Source organism: Pezoporus occidentalis, unplaced genomic scaffold, assembly GCF_034315485.1.
Source record: "Pezoporus occidentalis ecotype Australia unplaced genomic scaffold, CSIRO_AGI_Poc_V1 ctg81, whole genome shotgun sequence".
NCBI classification, from domain to species: domain Eukaryota; kingdom Metazoa; phylum Chordata; class Aves; order Psittaciformes; family Psittacidae; genus Pezoporus; species Pezoporus occidentalis.
The window spans coordinates 8,950,218-8,965,406 of NW_026916170.1; the positions used below are offsets into that span (position 1 = coordinate 8,950,218).

Genomic DNA, 15,189 nt, shown 5'->3' on the forward strand with positions numbered 1-15,189 from the left:
TTTATGTAAGTTGTGTTAAATTTTCACATGGAGTATTCTGTTACTATGGTGATAGGTGCCAATTCACGCAGATTGTTCAAATAAAATTAAGGCAATTCTTTGTACTCAGTAAGCTGGGTAATTGCTATTAGTTTGTACACAAGGGTTATGAACTTGGAGAACTGCAGGTTCATTAAGCATTCAGACTTTTAGAAACATTTGTGTGGGTTTCATAGGAAAGGTCCTTTTATGTAGCATTTATTTAACAGCTTGCATTATATTTTTCACAATAGATTTTTTTTTTTTCCCTCTTCCCTTAGTATCTTAAATTGCGTGTGCTCACTGTTCTGTTTTCTCCTACCTTTGTCAGTTCTTACGCATGTTTCTGATGGGGGAGGACAGAGTGGGTTGTTGCAGATACAGATGAGCTCTGGCTTCAGTGTGGAGAAGCATGGAATAATAATGGAGTGAGGATGCCATAGACCAAGTGGCAAGAAACTGCAGGAATTGGATGATTTTGTGTAGTTGGAAAGAAAGTGAGTATTTCTGAACAGCAGTGGGATTAAAATCAACAGGATTTGTGTGGGAAGCGAAAAGGAGTTGAAAATGGCACCCAGGTTGTGAGCTTGTGGGACATAAGGTGGTGGAGTTGTTGACAGAGACAGGGAAAGAGGGGGAAGCAGGGAGGGTTTGAGAAGAAACGTGATTTCAGCTTTTCAGCATAATGTGCTGGGGCTGGTGGCAAATATCCAGAAGGAGATTCTGAGCTGCGAATGTGAACAGAAGGGACAAGAGATCTGTGACTCATCCACACAGAGATGATAATTAAAGCAGCATGATTTTAGGAGGCTGCTGAGCAATAGGGAAGTGGTTGCAGAAAAGGGGAGAGTTGAGGATAGAGCTCCCTGGGATTGTTGCAGTCAGAAGGAGGAAGAACAGCCATGACAGGTTCCTCTTGGAGCAGCTCAGTGGGAAAAAAAGGGAAAGCATGTGCTTTAGACATCCACTTACAAATACAAAACAGGTTTCACACAAATGGCTGTGTGATTTTAAAAATTCATGGCGCAAGCCAAGGATTTCCTCTTCCCCTTTCTCTGTTACAAGCATTTTCACTTGTCAGTGTCCCCAAGGCCCACGTTTCTTGTATCCAAAATCCTGTTAGACCTCTCAAAATCTAAGACGTAGGAAAGCACCTCAGGAAACCTCTGCCTGTGTCACGCTCTTAATTCGTTGCCTGTTGCCAGAGGAGAATGTTATCTGCTTGCCAGCTTCTGTAGCTTTGGCGATATTTAAGAATTTATTGTTTCTTATTTATTTGAAGGGGGGTTGGAGGGAAGGGGATTGAACAGAGCTGTATGTCTGCTGATTTGTGTTTTGTTGTTCTAGTAATTACTCAGACATACCTATAAATCACAGCCTGAGCAGAATTCCCTAATATTATTGCATTTCTGATCGTCATGCTCTATAGAATACGGTGTTTTGCCATAGCCTGTATTATATCTATCAAGCTTTTTTTTCGAAACTGTCTTTGTAATCTTGCCATCAGATGTATTTGATATATTTTTCATGCATTTTCTAAGTAGTGAAAGGCTAAATTAACTCAACCTATCTTATCCTTGTACCTTTTTGGAAATTATATACTCCTGTTTTGGTCCAAGAAAAGTGATGAAAGGTAATAATAAGTGAACATACCCAGAAAGCTATAAACTTTTGCCTTCTTCATGTGTTGGCAGAGCTCAAGACTTTATCATGAGTGTTGTTAAAGAACTTTTGTGAGAGCCTTCAGTGACTACTCCAGCAAACCTCAGTCTTGTGGCTTTCTTGTCACAGCTGAATTGGGCAGAATTCAAACCAAATGAACCTTTCTAGAGCCAGTGGCATAAATTCCCTACAGCTAGTGACACTTGAACAGGCTCATTGTAGGCACCTTGAAGCCAGAACAACTTATTCTGAAGGGACTTGGAGTTATGATCTGAGCATTCTCGGGTTAATTATTTTGTATTGTTGTGAACTAGCAAGACCAACAGACCATCCATTAGAGATATCCTGGTATTAAAGGATTCAGTTACAGTTGTAATCAATTTGCGAACCAAAGGATTTAAAGGGTGGCTTGGCTTGATTCCAGCCTATGGTTACATTGCTCAAGAGAGATTTTATGCCAAAGGTTTGGCAATGCATGAGAGTCTGAACCTTCTTTTAGCAATCATGTAATTCGTTATTTTTGTTACAAATAGAGACCTAAAATCATGCAGTTTAGACCATTTTGCGTGACTTCAAAATAATGGTGACAGCAATTCTATCAGACATTTGTTTTTAAGCAGTACATAAAATCTAGCTGTTACCCTCTTAAAACTAGGCATGGAAGATGTGTGGAATTGCTCATGAAAGATGCATTTCCCAGGCAATTTCACTGCGTCTTTTAAAATTGTGCTCCTTAACTTTGCCTACATTTTATCAGCAAAGTGCTGGTAGAAAGAGTACAGTGTACACAAACACACACATGTAGATTGCCTTCATGTAAATTCAGTTAAACTGCAGTGGAAAACAAAATTTAAAAACAGTGAAGAAGCTTCACCAGAAGCAGCTTCAAAGTTGTCTGGAAAAGGAACACTTCCGTGGCAAGTTCTTCTTCTTCACAAGTTGCTCCACTTGACTCCACCTCTGTAGCACCACACAGCCTGCTTCTGAGCAATGCTGCTCATCATATGAATTCACAAGGGACATTTTGGGGCTAATATGTTAACTGAGAGTCAGGAGATTGGGTTTTTGTTCTTAACAATCATGTAACCTGCTTCTGTATCAGTTCTGCCTAGAAATTTCCTTGCCTTGGAGGAAAAAATAAATTGGGATGACTAAATATATGTGGGCAACTAAGACATTCTGCTGGACAAGAAAATACAGTGAAAGAAGTCCATGCCCTCTCATGAGCATTCTGATCTAAGGATTACTAGAAATGCTGAAATGTTGCTGATTCATTGCTGAAAGAATTAATAAACATATTTCTACAGTTCTTCCTTTTTTATCCCATAACTATTTGTATGTATAACTTTTTCTTTTCTGAGCTAGCATAACTTTATTCTGAAGTTAAGTCATGGATTTAACAGGAAATTAAGACTGCCAAGAAGAGTGCAGTGCAGCAGCTGCTTAGAAAGCATGGCTAAACCACAAATAATAATAGTAGTAACAATGATGCAAGAACCCTGTAAGAAGTGTCTGACAGATAAACGCAATAGGTAATTTGGCAGGTTGCTGACTTGGACTTTTAAACCAGATTATAGATACGCAAAATTAGAAGTGTTTTCTGCTGAATATTATCCTATAGTTATAGTACTGGAGAACTGCATGAACTTTTTTCCCTATGAGCAGTAGCAGGACTTGGCAGTTCTTTTATATCTGAGTACTTCGCATCTTGAGATTTAATCAACTTGGATGGCAAAGAAATGGGCTAAAAAATAAGAAAAAGTCTGGTAATTAGCCAACCTAAAAATAAAATGGAAAAATAAAGCATCATAAACACTGTTCTTGAAAATATGAAGTCCACAAATATTGTATTTTATGTACGTTACCTCATGTGTGAATTGTTCTAGCAGTGTCTAGGGCAGGTGAGGTGTTAGGGCTTCCTAATTCAGTGCATTTAAATGCCTTTAGCAATTATGACTTATGACATTATGATAGAATCTATGCAGATAAAACTTGTAATTTTTGTAGAAATAATGCAGAATTGTGGATATGAAACTCAGAAGTTCTGGAAGAAGTGATGCCTCACAGTTGCAGTTGAGCATAGGTTTTGCTAGTCTTAAACAAAGTTTTTACTATTATACCAGGATTGAAAGTACAAAAGAACCCTCCTTCCTCTCCCTCACTGTTGTGGTTTGTTCTTGCTTTTTTTACCTTCCTCCCTTACTGCCTTTTTTTTTACCTTCTTCTTCTAGCTTTGAACTTCCAGTTTCCTTTTTTTAGGATCTTAGCCAAGTTCCAGCTGCCTCCACAAAGGTCACTTTTGCCATTTTTTACGCATACAACAGAGCTGGAAAGAGTGACCATGAAAATATGATCCTAGTAATTAAGTTGTTCCATAATATGCCCCTTTTATTTATCTTTCTTTATAGATGATGCTGTCCCATTTTCCTCTCTGAAAGTGCTAATGGCCAATATTTGACTGCATCTTCAGGAAGTATAAATTAACATGGAACTGCTTTTGTTGCTTTATTAGCAATCTGTGTCATTAATGTTTTAGAAAATAATGCATATTTGAAGATAACCTTTTGCTGTTTCATCTTAGGTTTTCTTTGATTGGTTGAATGAAGGTTATAATATAGGTTAGCTGTAGTTATACTTTGTCAGTGTATATATGTGGTGGGCTGAGAGAATAAACAGCTAAAAGTAAAATATCTTCTTGCTGTATCTGTGTATTTCAGTTCAGGGGTAATGACTGTATTGTTTCAGTAAGTGAATAGCAAATCGTTAGCTTGTGTAGGAGTAAAGCTTCACTGCAGATTTTTTGTGTGTTCCTTGTTTTCTAAAGTAAAAAAAAGTTGATGTTAAACTTGCATATGATCTGTTTCTTAAATTAATTGCAATGTTTTGATACTGTGGTTAAACAGATATTAAGATCTTTCAAGAGTAAGATAAGGGCTTGTAGTCCAGGTATATATATGAGATGTTCTCCAGCTGTGGGTGGTATGCTATTAAAAATACAAATTTATCTCTAATTGCATAGTTAATGTCTCTTTTTTATTGCTCAAGCGCTTTAAGTTCTTTTAGTTGAAATGAAATGCATATGAAAAAGCAGTAATTGTAAATGGAAAAGGCCCCCAGTAATAAGTATTCAGCTTATTGTTCTACCTAAGGGATGTTTGAAAACAATGGGCACAGTTATCCTCAGCACTTGCTTAAAGATAAATCACAGAGGAGTGGAGTGACTTAAAAAAATTCTAAGGGGAAATAAACTTCACTATGAAAGAAAATGACATGGAGGTTTGCTGTTGGAATCATTCAGAATCAGCCTCAGCCCTCATCTCTGTGGATGGCTGCAGGAAGTTAAAACGAGCTTACTACGATGCAGGGATCAGCTTTGTGACCTTTTCTAGGTTTCTTTGAATCCTGCACTTCAGAGCTGCTCAGGGCTGTGCTGGTATGGATCTTTGCATTCCTGCACGTTTCCCTGAGTTCATGCTTGAATTATGTTTAGTGGAATGTCATTCATGTGTTGAAAATGTGTATTTTCAAATTGTTTGGTGTATTTTTTGCCTAAGCATCTGCTGTCTTTCAGATTTTCTGTGTTCTGTTGTTTACTGAACTGTTAATTTTTCTTTTGCCTGCTATGTGATGAACTCATTTAGCTATTCTTCCCTGGATTTGTAGGGAATTATGTGTTGAGGAGAGAATTTCAGGGTGAGGCCGCCCGCTCCTATGCATAGACTGGATGCCAGAGAAGTTTTCCACTTGCTTTGCTGTCTTTTGTAAACTCAGAAATATTTACATATATATATAAAATAAAATAAGCGTATTTCTTTAGCTTCCTTCATGGTTGTGTGAAGAGTTTCATTTCAAGGATGTAGCAGTGTTTCTCTGTTATTCTTCATTTTCTTGATTGTACTATACCTCTACAGCATTTAAGAACCCAGAATCTTTTTTGCCTTAGTAGTGAGACTTCTCAAACAGTATCCTCTTTAAGACAAATGTTTAACTTATAGTAAAATCTTCCTATTACCAATGAAGTAATTATATCTGCCTAAAAGCACTTCTTTATTTTTCTTCAATATAAATGTTATAATCCCCTCCTGCTATTTTTGCAAAATGATTCATAAGAAACCATACAACATAGATGTATCCAGATCGAAAATGCTACATGTCCTCCCACATATAACAATGAAATGTGTGTTTTCCTACTAAGATGATTGCAAATACTTCATTGATGTCTGCATATAATTGAATGTTGTAGATTTTCTTTCCAGCTCTACTTACTGGCAAATGTTTCCTGAATGCCAACAGCTGTTATTAGGAAAATGCTCCCTATCAACCTGCTGCTTCTGCATAGGTTGCTTTATATAAAGCTTAAGAACACATTGACTTTTCTTGCCTGAATAATGCTAGAACCATTTCATGGATTAAAAGTTCATTAAAAAAAGCAAACCCAGTTGCATATAACAAGTTGTTTTTCTAATAAGATCAACTAATTTAAAAATTAAACTTAAACCATGAAAACTTAGTCACATTTCATGTGTGTTATTAGGTAGGATATAAAGCATCTGTTCTAAACAGAGTTTGCACTGATTAGCATAAAACTACAGCATCTTAGAATTCTAAGTTATTCCTTCACCAATTTGGTTGTATTTCATGTGCTTCCAGCATTATTAATTCAATTTCTCTATATATCCACTCAGGTTTTGGCCTGTTAGAAAAATTTCCACAGCCCTCAGCCTCCCATCTATTAATCTTGCTTATAGAATCTACCTTGCATGCTACATAAGGTAGCAGAGAATGTGCATGCAGTCCCCAGCAGGCTGTATGGAATAAGACAGTCCGACTCAAGTTTCCTGTGCATTTTGTATTCCGCATTTGTCTTCCCTCACGTTGCTTGGAGTGTTATAAACAGACAGTGGTTTCCTTTTCTCTTTTTCCTCCTCCCAGTGTTTTTCTCCTCTTCTTTGGCAAGGTGTGCAAACATGTTAGTTCAACTCAGCTCAGCAGGAATTGTTTAGTTTCATTTTCTTTCTTAGTTACTAAAGAGCACTGCTGGTACATCTGTTTTTTCCAGTCTTACCACTGAAAGTGGGTCATTTGTGTCTATGGCCAGGGACTGCTGTTTGAAGCTACTCGTCTGGCATGCATGTGACTAGCTGGTATGTGCCGAAAGGATGTAAAGTGGAGGTAGATCAGTATCTGTCTCAAGGAAGGAAGCAACAAGAACTAGTCAAGAGATGTAAACATTTACCAGTATTTCCTTTGTGTGGTGGCTTCACATTAAATTTACACGAATCTCTCCATTCTGTTTAAGATTTTGAAATATTTTGTTTCTTCTTTGATTCCTTTATAATTAAATTTAATTCTTTTGAAGAATAAATCTAGGAAGGGTGGATGACTGGATCAATTTAACCTGCCTTTTCTGCTTTACTCTTTCAGGACTGCACAGTATATGAAACAGAGAATAAAATTCTTCATGTGGTGAGTAGTGTTTGGATTTCTATTAATAAATATATTTGTATAGACTGCATAGAATTACAGACCTGTGTGTTTCATGCTTTTTCTGCAGTGCAAGTGTGATAATGAACTAGGCTGGGTATGACTGAGTGAACATCATGTATGGAACTAGTGGTGAATAAACAGTGATTTTATGGAAGGTGAGCTTCGCACATGAGAGGCCAGGAACTTTGCAAGGGCTTGTGTTTGGCTCAGATCCGTCTGTTATTTGTAAACCATGGTCAGAAGAATGATTTTGAAAAATAGAATCTTTTGGGGTTGTTGTTTTTTTTTTTTGTTTTTTTTTTTTTTTGAGAGAGAGAGCTGGTCGCTAGGGTTCTATGAAATCGTATGTATTTAAGTAAGTGATATAGCCTCATTTATACAGCTTTATTCCTCATAGGAAAATGGACCTAGCCAAGTGATAGGAAAATTAAAGCAATTCTTTCCTTTTGAACTCTCAGCATAAATACAACTGTTTCCAGAATCTGTAGCACTACTGATAATAAATAAAGCCTATGAAAGTCATCAGGGCATCAGAAATCAAAACGTTTGAAAGGCTGGTACCTGGTGGATGGAAAATCAAAAGCTTGAGTAAACTTTGCACCTAAGTTTTAGATATTAAATTGTATTTCATGTTGTTGCTGTAGTTTAGTGAGTATTAAGTTAACCCAGAGCTTGTTTCTGAAAGTTAGATACAAAGATACTCTTCTTAAGAATGAGTAATAGATTGGTTTAGTTTATTCACCATATTTCTCATTTAAGTGGGTTTTAATATTTTCTGGTTCTTATTACAAAAGCTTAATGAAGAAAATACTGCATTTCTTTGTCTGAAAAGGTGGGCATCCCAGTAAATTTTGCTGTACTTCTTTTTTTTTTTCTCCTTTTCATTGCTTCCATATCAAATGCTTGGCAAGCTGAGTTCTATAAGCTTTTGATGCTTTGATTTCACAGTGATGTGGAATAAAACATCTCCTTGTATTCTCAAGTTTCACTGACACTTTTCCCTGTGGGACACAAAGAATTAGCCATTTTAGTGAGGCTGACATCATCATCATCTTTGCTAGGCTGATCTTTACAAGTATTTAAGTCATTAAGTTTTTAATTGCATAATCTTGGCAAAAGTGCTATTAAGCTTGAAATTGTTGTGTTCAATTCATATTTGTTTTCTGCTGGAAGAACCTAGAGTTCTGAGTTCTGCTATCTACAGTATATCTATCTTTTCTAAATTAATAAAAAGGATTGGGAAGGGAGCTGGAAGTATTTAGAGCTAATGAAGCATCCATTAATATAATCTTCAACAGAAAATTTTGAGGAAACTGGAGGGATTCATTTAAGATATGTGAGTGCACAAATTTAAGGCAGGTTTCAAAAGTTATCTTGCAACATTCAGACTCACATAGGCTTATTTCTTTAATCCACAGTAACTTTATTGTGTTGACAGGTGGACATATGTATTATTATGGAGAGCTTAATTAGCTTCCACGATTAGTGCTCAAGCTTGCAAGGAAACCAGAACAGAGTGCTGAATGTTTTACTAAAGCCTGGGATTAAAATGACTATATATATTACACATCACTTGGATCGTTTCTGACCATGCCGCATTTTAGCTGATGGATGGGATTTCACTGGGCAAAAGCTGACCAAAAGCAGTCGAGGAAAGAGGTAAATCTGCAATTGAATAATTAAAATATAGGATTTTAAATCATGTTTGAATATTAAAGGGAATATTTTACACGTGCAGCTGAAAAGGTTGATGATAGAATTGGAATTGAAAGCAGAGTACCCCCTAACTGCATTCCATGGAAGAAAGAAAAAGGTGTTGAAGCTTTAGCCCATTAGACAATCTGGGGAGGAGCAATCTAACAGGTTGATTAAAAAAATAGGGGAAAAACCTGCTTATGTCAAGATCTTGAGAAAGTGCATGGTATTTTTACACCAGTGTCAAAGAAGAGAGATGTTAAATACCTAATGAGATAATAATATTTTAATGCACAAACTAGATTAAAGATGTTCTAGAGGGGAATTAAGAATTTAAATCTCCTGTGATAGACTGTGCATCCAGTAAATTTAGAGGTGAATGTTAAAAAGAAGATTCTCTGATATAAAGAGAATAGTAGTAAATTTGATAAATGTGTAGAAAGAATCTTGAATGAGAAAGCTAGGAGAAAGATTGGGAAGATAGGATAGTATACAGAGAGAAAGTGAATTCTCTTTTCTTAAAGTCAAAGACCAAGCTATTTCAAGTCCATTTTCTGAGTACATTTCCCATGTACAAACCATGCAGATTCCTGAAGGTAACAGAAATGGAGTCTGGCCAGCATCACATACAGCTGCCTTTGAATGAACAGATGCTGATGTATAGCTGTGTTTGCTGGAATGACTTAGAGAAGAAATCGAATTCAAAACCATGGGCTCACCTCATGTGATTTTACTACCAGTTCTCTTCCAGACACAATGAAACAATGTTCCTCACAAACGCAAAAGGCAATGACTTACAACTAATCAGCAATTCATGCAGTTAGCCTAAGGAAATCCTTGTTACAAGGTATTGTTCCCACTGAAGATTGAAGTCAGATTTTACGAGATGCTTCTTACACAAGTAAAAAAGAACTACAGCTGCAGAAATTAAAATAAAACTAAGTTTCAGTTATGTACTCTTATTCTTTAGGACGCCAAGAAATTTGCTACCCTGGGAGCACATCATTGGATTAAAGTACCTGATTCTTACCTGTGTTACCTATTGGTGGTCCAGTGCTTTACTTCAGTTTGAACCTGTATTTTAGGTTAAACATCTCCATTGTTCACATAGCTCAAAGTGTTATTTTGGACTTGTGTGTAATGATTCAGGGGCTTGAGTTGTACACATCTCCTGTGGGGAAGCTGCCTATTTCCCCTGGGGTGAGCCTATACCTCTCCTATGAGGAAAGGCTGAAAGAGTTGGGGTTGTTCAGCCTGGAGAAGTCTCTGGGGAGACCTTTCTGTGGCCTTTCAGTAATTCAAAAGGGGCCTGTAAGAAATATGGAGAGAGACTTTTTAGCAGGATCTCTTCTGACAGGACAAGGGGTAATGGTTTTAAACTAAAAGAGGAGAGATTCAGGCTGGATATGAGGAATAAATGTTTTACAATGTGGGTAGTAAAAGGTTGGAGCAGGCTGCCCAGAGAGGTGGTGGATATGCGACCCATGGAGACATTGCAGGCCAGGGTGGATGTGGTTCTGGGCAACCTGAATCTGTCCCTGTTTACTATAGATGGGTGGACTAGATGACCTTTGGAAGTCCTTTCCAACTCAAATCATTCTATGATTCTATACTTTGTGCCAAATCGGGGGGAAAGAGTGTGTGTGAGCACAGGCAGGGGATATGAGACCACTCTGCTGCTATTGAAGTGCATCCATGGATATCTCTGAAGTTAACTCATCACTAAGTCTTCATGCTTTCCTCTAAATCAATGTGGAGAAGGCAACATCCCTTATCAAAGGCAAGTTCCTCTTTTAAATAGTGGACTGTTTTGCTTTAATCAGGAAGGGCCAGAAAACAGTTAATGTGCTCATATTCTAATGGCAGTAATTTGTTTTGAAAAGCAAATGAATGCCCTCTTTCTTTCAGAGATGGCAGTGTGGATGTTCATGTGGAGAGGCTGCTGAATCACCTTGTCCATAGATAGTATATTTTAATGTCAATAAACTTCTTCAGATGTTAGCATTTTAGATATCACAAATATAGTCAAGTGTCGTGGTTTAAACACAGTCAGCCAAGCAGTCTCTCTCTCACCCCACACCCCCTACTCCCCTTCTTGCCCTCCCCCTGCTCCTGAAGGGATGGGGAGGAGAATCAAAAGAATACAACTCCCACGGGTTGAGATAAGAACAGTCCAGTAACAAATCACTACTGCTGCCGCCAATAATAATAACGATAAAGGAAATAAGAAGGGAAGAGAATACAACACCTCACCACCTGCTGACCGATAACTCACCCCACCCTGCCTGCCTGAGCACCGACCAATACCTCATCTAACCCCACAGTGCACGAGCCCTTCCGGGTAACTCCCAGTTACGTCCTGGGCATGATGTGCTGTGGTACGGAATACCTCTTTGGTCAGTTTGGGTCAGGTGTCCTGTCTCTGCTTCCTCCTGACTTCCCCTCCTCCCTGGCAGAGCATGAGGCTCACAAAGTCCTTGGTCAGACTAAACATTTGAGCAGTAACTAAAACCATCGGTGTTATCAGTGCTGCTCCTGGGCCGAAAGTCAAAAACACAGCGCTGCAGCAGCTACTAACAAGGAGAAAAAAATTACTGCTATTGCTGAACCCAGGACATCAAGAAATAGTATTCTGTGGAGACAGAGCTGTATAGCTGCAGTTTATCTTCAAGAAATAAATGTCTTTGTTTGCTCCAGGCAATTTGAGTTTCAAATGTTATATAAAAGCATTTTGATTGTCACAATATTAGGTGAAGTAGTAAACTAATCTCTGTTCAACTAAACACATAAAATATATCTAAAGTAAAAAAGTCTTATGGAAAACTGATGAAGTTTTAAGAAGTAATTACCTACTTCAACTTGTTTATTTCTTCTCCATGTAGCTGTAAAATGTGTCTGGGAAAAAGTGTCTTTTCTATAATTTTCTGCCCTAGAATTGCAGGTGTGTTGAACCTATTTTAAAGACAACTATAGGTCTTAAAGTTTTGTTGCTTTTTTTGCTTTTTCTGTTAATTCATTCACAGAAACACTTGGTTTCTGTGGAATAAGAAGCATAAAACCACACATTAATAATGTGTTGGTATTTGCTTATTAAAATGTAGATGCTTCTGAAATATTCAGGAACACAGGGAAATGCTTCATATTTCTACTGCTTCATTTTTCAGTATGTTTTCTCCAGCTTACCTTTTGCTCAGCAAGCGATGCAATAAATAAATAAATTATAATAGTTCTAATAACTTATATAGATAGAAACTAATATAGATAGAAAGTAAATATCACCAGAAAAAAAATAACCAGCAGAAGTAGATGGCAATAGAAAATGCTGACTTAAGAAGAACAGATTTTAAAATACAGTGGGCCTAAATATGAAAAGATAAGCCATAGATGTGGTTTTTGCTTCAAAACTGGAGATTAGTATGCTCTTGCTAGTTTGTATTTAGAATCCTGATACTGATTAACTTGAGATGATAAAACATGGAAAACTGATCAGCTTAAAAAAGGTGTCAGTTCTGATTGTTTGGGGAGTTATAAGTTAATTGTTGCAAAACTCTGAATAGACCTGTAAAATCTTTGAAGAATAATTCATTGATTCCATCCAGCTGTTCAAGGATATATATGATGGAAATATCTAGTTCAGATTAATTCATGTGAAGCAGGAGCATATTAAAGAGCAAAGCAAGGGCTAATTATAGAAAGTAGAAGCGAGGCATCAGTCAGATGAATAATAAGTTTTAACTGAGTTTTCTTTTTAGTTTAATTCTATAAGAAGAATGTTTTCAGGAGGAATTTCGTTTTATTAAAATTATGCTATTTTTACCTGAAAAAAACCCTCATCATTTTATTGAGTTGGAAAACTGTAGAAAATAGAACTGCAGAGTGAAGTTAATACCGAGGAGTTTTTGAAAAACAAATGAGCTATTTAAAATAAAAAAGAGTTACTAAACTGAAAAAGAAAAGAAAAGTAATGGATCAGAATGTTCTTATTTTTCTAAGAGCCTTGAAGAAACCACAGTTATGATAATTCACTCCTGCCTGCTGTATTTGAATATTTGTTATAGAACTGTAATTGACAAAAAATGCATTGTCAAAGGCATAATTTCTATAGTCTTATTAAAGAAAAAGAAAACACCTTTTTCCTTTAAATAGTCTGTACCTTGAAAATTGAGCCCAGCAAACTTCACTGTAATAGAAGCCTCTCTATAAGATCTAGTTCACTGTTTAAACTCCATATATATACAAAAGCAAGTCCAGGGCTTTAAACCAAGACAAGGGCTTATTGGTTCTAAAAGTGCTGGAGTTCCTGATGTATTCCCTATGGTACACAAATGTTTTGGACTAAAATCAATTGAATAATAATTATTTGGTTTGGCTTAAGTTGACTAGCTTCATCCTGAAGCTCATGTAGCAAGTTGCTTTGCCTTGTACAGGTCTAACTAACTGAGATTTTGGCTTTTTTTTTTTTCCCAAGCAGATTAAAATTAACATTGCCAAGACATTTTTTTCTTACTTTTAATGTCCAGAATGCCCACATGTCTTATTGGCATCTTGTCCCTCATTCAAATGACATGGGTGAGAGACTTGATTGGGGAGGCTGGTGCTTTTCTTGCGATCAGCCCTGGAAATGTGTTTGAGCCAAGATGCTTCGGTATAGAATCATAGAATAGTTAGGATGGAAAGAAACTTAAGATCATCTAGTTCCAACCCCTCTGCCATGGGCAGGGACACCTCAGACTAAACCATGTCACCCAAGGCTCTGTCCAGCCTGGCCTTGAACACCGCCAGGGATGGAGCATTCACAACTTCCTTGGGCAGCCCATTCCAGTGCCTCACCACCCTCACAGTAAAGAACTTCTTCCTTATATCCAATCTAAACTTCCCCTGTTTAAGTTTTAACCTGTTACCCCTTGTCCTGTCAGTACAGTCCCTAATGAAGAGTCCCTCCCCAGCATCCTTTTAGCCCCCCCTTCAGATACTGGAAGGCTGCTATGAGGTCTCCACGCAGCCTTCTCTTCTCCAGGCTGAACAGCCCCAACTTTCTCAGCCTGTCTTCATACGGAAGGTGCTCCGGTCCCCTGATCATCCTCGTGGCCCTCCTCTGGACTTGTTCCAACAGTTCCATGTCCTTTTTATGTTGAGGACACCAGAACTGCACACAATATTCCAGGTGAGGTCTCATGAGAGCAGAGCAGAGGTGCAGGATCACCTCCTTTGACCTGCTGGTCATGCTCCTTATGATGCAGCCCAGGATACGGTTGGCTTTCTGGGCTGTGAGTGCACACACTTGGCATGATGGGTTAAAGCTTGATCATTAGCCTGGGTAAAATTAAGGATGGGAGCAAATACAAATTTGTTTGCTTGACCAGAAATGCCTGGTGACCCTAGGGCTGCCAGATAACAGATGGACAATTTGATGAAAGGCCACGGCAGAGCCGTGACACCTGAGTACTTCCATTCTGCTGCAGAAGACAGTCGTTTTCCCAACACATATTGAAGTAGCCACAGATAATCAGAACAGGTGCAATTCTAATTTAGACACCTTTAGGTCCTTATCCTCCTGGCTAAAAGAAGGAGCAATTGTGGAAAATGTATTAAAAATTGGTATACTATGTCCCCAGAGTAGAGGTAGAAACTTATCTTTCATTCTTCATGCTCTGGAACATAAATTAGTTGTCTGCTGAGTGAGAAAAAGAAATGTTTCCTCTTGAATTTCTACCAAACTAGATGCTGTGTAGTGATATTTTTCATCCTCCCATGAATCATTTAGCTTTGCATGTAAAGACAGTGGTGTAGCTTCAGTCTGCAATTATAAGTTTGTCACTGAACAGAGAGGAAAATTTGTTAATAAAGTGGAGTAAAGAGGTGCTGCAAAAGAGAACTGAACTCATCGCTGTAAGGCTTATAGTGAGAATATAGACAGTATGACAAAAGGAGAAAATGTAATCTGTTTATTTCTCTCAGTTAACCTCTTCTAACTTGCTTTTTTTTTTTTCCTTTGGCCTGGCCAAATCCTTTTCCTTTGTTTAGATAGCTTGCACACTGAAAGCTGAGTGGAGCTTGAGAAAGGCTGGGCATTTTTTATGTATGCTTCCTGATATTTGTAGGAGCAATTGGATGCTCATCTTCCTGTGAGTCTTACTGTAGCTAGTACTGCAGTGCAGCAGGGAGTCAACAGTAACAAAAGATGAAGGATCCTGATCTCATTAGCAATGTGTTAATAAACAGAAGTGTAGTTTTATGAAGTAACGAGATGTAACTACCATATGAGAGAAAAGGTGAGTTGTACTGTCAAGATCTTATTTAGAGAAACTAAAATACATGTCTACAGTA

At 37.6% G+C, this 15,189-nt stretch overlaps 1 protein-coding gene across 8 annotated transcripts in view; it reads left to right on the plus strand.

The window, feature by feature from the left end:
- The window catches only part of CNKSR2 (connector enhancer of kinase suppressor of Ras 2), a 213,431-nt gene that overhangs the window by 66,233 nt on the left and 132,009 nt on the right, over positions 1-15,189 (plus strand). For all 8 annotated transcript variants that reach the window (XR_009961790.1, XM_062603648.1, XM_062603646.1 and 5 more), the window contains exon 5: positions 7,105-7,146. Coding sequence is in view for 7 of the 8 variants with exons in the window: in XM_062603648.1 (XP_062459632.1) it covers positions 7,105-7,146 (42 nt within the window). In the remaining variant the exon portion in view is untranslated. The remainder of the gene's footprint in view (positions 1-7,104; positions 7,147-15,189) is intronic.